Below are 7,689 nucleotides of genomic sequence, written 5' to 3' on the forward strand. Positions count from 1 at the left end.
TTTTATTTTTAAATTGTTTTAATATGTTAATATTAAAAATAAATTATAAAAAAATATTATTTAAATTATTTTTGAATAAAAAACACTTTATAGTTGCTATAACACTTTCTAACATTTAAAAAAAAAAAAAAAAACCACAAGTTGTTTTACTGCAAGGTTAATCTAGCAAGGCTTCCACTATAATTTCCATATATGGTACATGAATTCCAAAGAGAAGAGGATGGCGAATGAAAAAACAAAACCCACAGCTTACAAGGGCATGTACATCTCTTCTTCTCTATGAAAACAAAAACAAAGAACGCCCCAGGGACAAAAGAAAGACAAGATACAGCAGAAATTTACAACACCAACTTAACACTGGTAAACTGAGTAGCTCTTGCTCTTCCAAAAGAAGCTTATAGCTTTCCCCATCTTTCTTCTTGAGACAGGTTTACATTGCGGCTTTGATTCAGGAGCCGGCATGGACTTGGAACTACTTTCGGTTCGCTGAAAGCACACCTCAGCAGATGGTTGATCTCGCTGCCGCTGCTCCCGAAACAGCATCAGAAGTTTCTGTGCTTTCTCTTTCCCTCTTGTGGTCCCATTCACTGAGATTGAGACCAGCGCAGGTATCACTCCTTCTTGTAGGACCAATTCACTACCCTTCTCACTTCCATTGCAAAGAAGGTAAAGGCAAGCAACAGCTTGCTCCTGCTCTATGGGTTCAACAGTGTCTAAAATCGTTGCCAGCCCACTAATAAGGCCAGGGGCAGATAGCATTTCATCTTTTGCTGATTGACTAGAAGCTAAGTTTATCAAAACTGCTATGGATTTTTCTATCCATGCATGATCACCAGGTACTGCAAGAAGGGATTGGAGGCCACTGATGATGCCAGCTGTGAGGAGATTCGAAATATTGGTGGATCGGGAGGAGAGGTTATAGAGAGCATGAAGGGCATCGAGCTTGCATTGGACTCCAGTTTCACCTTTAAGGATTTGGACTAAAAAAGGGACGGCCTGACTTGAGCCAATAATGGACTTCGCTTCATCAAGGCAGGAGAGATTTAGATAGAGGGCTGTTGCTGATCCATCAGAGTCAGGGTTGGAAATCATAACCTCCAACAATGGGATAGCACCAGCAGCCAACATCATTTCATTATTTCTGGAATGGAATAGTTGAAAAGGAAATCAGTTATGCTAAAGTTCTTGGCACATCTTCACACTTCACAGATCTATGGAAAATGATTCAAGAACCTAACTTCTTCTTTCTAGCAGGATTTCCTCCATCAACAAGAAGATCCATAACAGTTCCATTGAGACAAAGCATGTGTCACTCACTTTATCTCTACATCCTAAACTCCATTCCAGTCAGTTTTATAAAAGATAAGCATTCTAAATTTCTAACACCTCTTGTTTCTAATAATGATTCTAACACCTAAATGAATTGAATATTTCATAGTACTACCACTACTATTACATGTTAATTTGATATTTAGAGAATCCACACACCTGTTATTGTTGACAGTAAGGTTGAAAAGAGCCATCGCTCCAGCTTCCTCGGCCATTGGACTCCTGGCACGCACAGCTGACTCTAGAAACTGCAATAGTGCTTCGACAAACCCGTTGGCCCCCATAAAAATCCTGGCCTCCTCATCATCCTTCAACAGAAGCCTCACTTGTTCTACTATCTTGCACTTCTTCTTCAACTCTTCATCACCATTCAAAATGGCCAGGAAATTCTTATATATTTCAAATATATTGTCCCCGAAGGCATCTTCTGGCATGGAATCTTCCTGTTGCGATGACAATTTTTCATTTTTTTCTTCAGCCTCCTCAATGGGACCACTTTCCTCCAGAGGAACTACCTTGACCCCTTTCAACTTTCCAGATCTGACACTCTCCACTGATCTTCTTGAATTGGACGAGTCAAACTGGGACATTGCCAGCCTCCAATAGTTGAGGTCAAGAGACTCAGGGGGACCATCAGGTGCTGGGACTCCATTCTGTTCACACCAACTAGCAACGAGACCCTTTACACAATAATTAGGAGTCAAGCAGCGATGAGAAAGCTTTTGTTGAGTCTTTGGACAGGTTTCATGCCCATCACTGAACCATTTCTCAATGCAGATCCTTTCATACGTTTGTCCAGAAGCAATGATGACTGGATCATACATCAGGTGCAATGATATAGGACACCTCAATTCTTCGGGTGGAAGAGGCATTTGCCCAGATTTCCTATAGGTTGGTTTGAAATTGAACGAACTAAGCTTTGATAGCTGTCGCTCAAAGGCATGGCCATTGCCACCAGGGCCTCCATCTTCAAGAGAACCCTGAACAGTTGGCGAACAAGGTGCTGAACCCTGTGAATCATTGTCATCTGTAAGTTCACTTCTAAATAACTTGGAGTATTTTTTCATGAGATGTAAGAGATAGGCCACAATTGACTCTTTTCGCTTGTCTTCCTCCACACGAGCTCTTTCTATGAGTTTTTTAAGAGCCCTTCTCTCTGTAAGAGCTGCTCTAGAAGAGGTAATACCAAGTTTAGTAGCAGCCTGATGAAATGATTCTAGCTCGTTATTGTCATTACTATCATCAAATTTTCTCCCCTGCTGAAGCAATGCAATTATCTCATCACCCACTTGCTTCTCCAATGGATCAAGTGAGAATTCAGTACCCTCAAGCTCGCTCACAATCTCCAAAATCTGACAAGATTTCAAATAACAAAGGGGATCAAAAAATGCTTCTAAACTATGCAGGCACAAGAAACAAGGGAAGAAAAAGGCCACAAAATAATGCCAGGTTACATTTTGGTTAATTCAATATAATTGCGCCATGATATGTTAATATAATCATTACAGATGACATGTTAATATATAGAAATGATCGACTTCTTTTTTATATACAGCAAGGATACGAATATAAGAAGTTTCTGCAATCACACTTCTGATACTTCATTTCTGTTTTCAATTTGTTTAGACATGCCAATTTATTGATGATATCATTTTCACATTGGCTTATCAAAAATAGACTTCAGAAGGAAATTACTACCTGGCATCCAATTGATTGTGGAACAATATCTTCAACACGCCTAAGACTATCTACAAGAGCAGATCTTGCCTTTTCAAATTTTAAAAGGACGGAATCCCCAGTTATAGCCTGTATCATAAAATCAATTCCATCAGAAAAAAGATATCACAAAAACCAATAAATAAAACCAGAAAAACAAAAATGGAGAAGGCAAGCAAATTTCAGTGCATCTATAAAAAAGGGCTATCTTACCAGGTAAAGTTTACTGCATTCTGAGCAATGCTTGAGAACGTTCTTGGCTTTCTCAAGGGCTATATGCAACAAACATAATGCTTGAATGCCAGATTTACTCCTAGGTCTTGCCGCTTCCAAGGAAGGGAAAATGGAAGAGATTTTGCAATAAACTACAGAGAGTTCCTTGCACATTTCTCCATGAAGCTGAAAACAGATAGAGATATCATCAATTTAGTTACTGTTCGTGAATACGCTAGCCTTTGAAGACCTTAAAGCAAACCTGCTTTCATGGGCTAAAAAACAGTTAGGAATATGAACATTTTAAATATTTATGTAGTAAAAAAGACACCCCAAATGACCGGGAAAAAAATATCAAAGAAAATAACTTTCAGCAAAATGAGAGAAATAGCAAGCACCAGAAGCACATCAACTCCAAACCCAAGTCTACTAGCCAATCAGGCAACAGGCATTCACTTTTCATATGCATATCAGAAAATGATTGGAATCGAAAAAAATTTATAAAGAAACAGATAAATAGGCTGCCTAGCCTAGATGGTATTGGGGATTTCTAAAGCTTAGTACACAAAAACACCAAATCCAAATACTTTCTTACGAGAGAATACCAAATTCGTACCTTGGCTTCACTTGCTGCAAACAAATTTTCTTCAACCTCGGTAATATCCATAATTCACATCCACCGTGGAAAATTACAGTACAAATTTATATCAACTGAAACATGAACAAAACACATTAGTGAACACAAAACAAAGCCTCCTAATTTTCCAAATCAAACAAACTCAATTAAGCTTCATTAAATAGAATAAGAAGCCAAAACTTATGCTCCTATTTTTTTGGGAAAGAAAAAAATGCCAAAAAAATACCATCTAGCTTGAAGACAATAAAATGCCAACTAATTGCAAAATTCGAATAGATTTTCTTCTAATCTCAACACCGCTCAGCAACCAAACACGAAAACACAGCATTATGAAAATGAACAGAAGAGAACATTCAATTTTTGTAAAAAAAAAAACAAATAATAATAATAATAATAATTGACGCATCTAGCATCATTCTATAAAGGGAAAAAACTAACGACGCCATTTGATTAACACATTTCACCAAACCTCAAAAACAGGGAAAAAAAAGTTATAAAGCAGAAGAAGAGAATTTAGAAAGAACAAACATAAATTGATTTAGACATTATTGCATAGAGAAGCTAAAGGAGAAAACAAAAACGTTGCCTCCAAATTACATGAAATCGGAATCGAAAAAATTAAAAAGAAAAGAAAGGTTGGTGTCGAGAATGACTCTGAGATCCTTTACCAGGATAAGAAACACAGAATGAACATCATAATCTCTTTTCATTTTCTAAAAAAGGCAATAAAAAAAAAACACCCACCAATTGTAGCAACGACAAAACAACTTATTGAAACACGATTTGCACAAACCAGAAGAAATCCAAAAAGGGAAGTAATAGCAACTAACAAACAGCTCAAACTAAGGGTTTGGTTTAAAAAACAAAAAGATGAAGATGCATACCGGGAGAATCTGGGCGAGTCAGGGAGGCCTTATAAAAGAGCATTTACAAAAAAAACAAGTAACGGGACAGAAGGTTATCGGTAGAGTTTCTATGATGATCTATACAATCCCATCTCGTTAGAGTTGGAGCTCAAATCGGTTGTGTTATGAAGGGTAGATGAAGGAAATGAAACGATTTTTTAATTTTATATTCTGGTTCTAGAGGGCGTCAATGGTAAAGAAATAAATAATAATGTACTAATGTGATAAAATAAAATAGTAACTGTCTGTGACTATGAAAAATAATACTTAATGGTTAACAGTATTAATAATAATTAAGTGAGATAAATTAGATTAAAGTTAGTTAATTTTGTTTTTGAAATTGGGGAAGGGAAAAATGGAGGGGTGTGGTTTGAATTTTCGCCGCTCATTATGTCGACTCCCACGTTCGCCGGCCGACAACTGCCGACCTCCTTGTTTGTCGGTTAGCAGATCTGTCATAAATGCTTCGGATTACCATATTGTCCTTTTTTTTTTCTTACGACTATTTCTTGTATGCAATTACGCATCACTCCCTCCCCCTTGGGTGCTTTCCTTCCTTCAACAGCCACAGGCAGCTACCGACTGTCGTTTACTATTCATCAATCGATTTCTTATTTTTTCTTTTTACCTTTTCAATCCTGAGGCTCAGAAACATTTCGCAATGAGAAGTCGGTCTTTCGTAAGGGTAAGAAAATAGTAAGATTTTGAAAAGGTGATAGCATGGATAGAAATTATTGAGATTGCGGTGAAAGTTATTTTTTAAATATTTTTTATTTAAAAATATATTAATATAATATTTTTTATTTTTAACATCAACATATTAAAATAATTTTTAAATATAAAAATTAATTTTTTAAAAAAAACTTTGATCAATATTTGCAGTTACTTTTTAAATTTAAAGTTTATTTAATTATAGTAGTTGTAAAGTGATAGTTTATTTAATTATATCCGTTATAATTTTAATTAATTTGATCAAAATATAGATTAATTTTTTTAAATAATAAAAAGAATTTAATTTGAACTTTTAAAAAAAAATCTCGGAACAAATATAAATCTGAATTTACTGGGATAAATCTGCGCAGACCATGAAGCTAGTAAATTTGCAAATATCTCATTTATGCCGTACAGTATCGACATTATTCAAATTGTTCACTGCAGGGTGAACTTTAGTTTTGAATGATTGGTGGTAATCAATAAGACACGTCTCATTGGCACAGCTGTCTTCCCCTGTACTATGCTTGTATTTGATTATTTGTCTTCATTGGCCAACACGTGTCTTATTGAGATTGCTTATCGTCACTGACAACCAATAACGAAACTAAGCTAAACTTAATTAATCTTTTTCCACTCATTAATTGTCGCTGTAGCTTTTTTTAATAAAAATTGCGAAGCTACTCTTTATTGATTAAAATATTTTTTATTTAAAAACATATTAAAATAATATTTTTTATTATTTTATAAAAATTATTTTTTATATCAACATATTAAAAATATAAAAAATTATAATTATAAACAAAAATAAATAAATTTTTATAAAACAAATACAATTCCAAACAACCCTTAAATTTTATTTATAATAAAATAATTTATATGATCCTATTGCCTTGTCATGTATGAAATTGATTAAATTTGAAAATACTTTTTTTTTCTCGTACATGGAAGATAAAAGAAAATGACATTTAATAATATCTCACTATAAAAGCCTGTTTGACTATGCGGTTGAATCTATATTTAACTAAATTTCAATTTTTTTTTGTTTTTGTTAAAATTGAGTGCGGTTTGTACTTTTTGGATCGTTTTGATGTGCTGATGTCAAAAATAATTTTTAAAAAATAAAAAAACAACATTGACATGTATTTCAGCATAAAAAGCTATTTGAAAAGCAACCACTACTACACTATCAAACATGCTCTAAGTATCATCACTCGTTAGGAAGCAAAATATCCAAGGTTGGGAGAAGGTTCTGACAACACCATTTGAACAAGTCCCATGGTTTATAAGTAAAATAATTTTTTTAAAAAAAAAAATCATCTCAATCAAATAACTTAAACTATTACTTAAAATTTTAAAATATATTTTATATTATTCTCTAACACATTCTTTCAAGTGAAAGCTATTTAGACTTGAAATTTACATATATTCATTTTACCTTATGTTTAATTTTTATCAAATAAATAAGGACAATGAGATTTGAACCCATAATCATTTGATTATCAAGACTCTAGTATCATGTTAAAGAACCATCTTAATCTAATAACTTAAATTGTTATGTGAGTTTCCATTATATAATTTATATTGTTGTTTAAACAAACAAGTGACTATCATTTAAGATTAAACATTTACTTAAATATATTAATATAAAAAATATTTAAATATATTTAAAAAAAAAAAACATATAACACATTACCAAATACACAATAAGTGTCATGTGTAAATTTCATAATGTTGAAAGTATTTGACTTGATAAATTCTCGATTTGGATGCAAACTGTCATGTAAATTTTAAAAAGTTTATGAGTGATGGCCAAAAAACAAATTACTTGCACTTGACTGCATTTCAAATTACATATTTTAGGATTTTTTAGAATGTTGTAGAGATTATTTTTAAAAAATGTATTTTTTATATCAAAACATTAAAATAAAAAAACATAAAAAATTAATTATAAGCAAAACAAAAATTTTAATATTCTAGAAAAACTGCTTGGAACATAATTCCAACCGGCCCTGAATTTTGTTTATAATAAGATAATTTATATTATCCTTTTATCTTGTCATCTACGAAATTGATTAAGTTTGAAATACTCTTTTTTTTTCATATATAATATATAAATTTTTTTGAAAATTTGAACATTCAAGGTTAGAAAAAGATTCTTACAACACCACTTGAACA

At 33.1% G+C, this 7,689-nt stretch overlaps 1 protein-coding gene across 2 annotated transcripts; it reads right to left on the minus strand.

Moving 5' to 3' along the window:
• Positions 1-157: 157 nt before the first annotated feature.
• LOC133705452 (U-box domain-containing protein 6-like) lies at positions 158-4,976 on the minus strand. 2 transcript variants are annotated; one of them, XM_062130662.1, is made up of 6 exons: positions 4,780-4,976; positions 3,875-3,969; positions 3,259-3,444; positions 3,028-3,135; positions 1,489-2,681; positions 158-1,141 (listed from the first exon to the last, which is right to left on the minus strand). In XM_062130662.1, the coding sequence occupies exons 2-6, from the start codon at positions 3,923-3,925 to the stop codon at positions 352-354; spliced, it is 2,328 nt and encodes a 775-aa protein (XP_061986646.1). In that variant the 5' UTR covers positions 3,926-3,969; positions 4,780-4,976; the 3' UTR covers positions 158-351. The 2 variants fall into 2 exon arrangements, with proteins under 2 accessions (XP_061986646.1, XP_061986647.1); XM_062130663.1 differs by lacking the exon at positions 4,780-4,976 and adding an exon at positions 4,122-4,764.
• Positions 4,977-7,689: the final 2,713 nt, after the last annotated feature.

The sequence above is a fragment of the Populus nigra genome, chromosome 10 (genome assembly GCF_951802175.1).
Source record: "Populus nigra chromosome 10, ddPopNigr1.1, whole genome shotgun sequence".
Lineage (NCBI taxonomy): Eukaryota > Viridiplantae > Streptophyta > Magnoliopsida > Malpighiales > Salicaceae > Populus > Populus nigra.

Excerpts from the sequence above, each read along its gene's own strand:
- LOC133705452 (XM_062130662.1), bottom strand. The coding sequence starts at position 3,925 with ATGGATATTACCGAGGTTGAAGAAAATTTGTTTGCAGCAAGTGAAGCC. Across the intron at positions 3,445-3,874 it reads TTGCAGCAAGTGAAGCCAAG|CTTCATGGAGAAATGTGCAA; the intron begins GTACGAATTTGG and ends ATCTGTTTTCAG. Across the intron at positions 2,682-3,027 it reads CACAATCAATTGGATGCCAG|ATTTTGGAGATTGTGAGCGA; the intron begins GTAGTAATTTCC and ends AAATCTTGTCAG.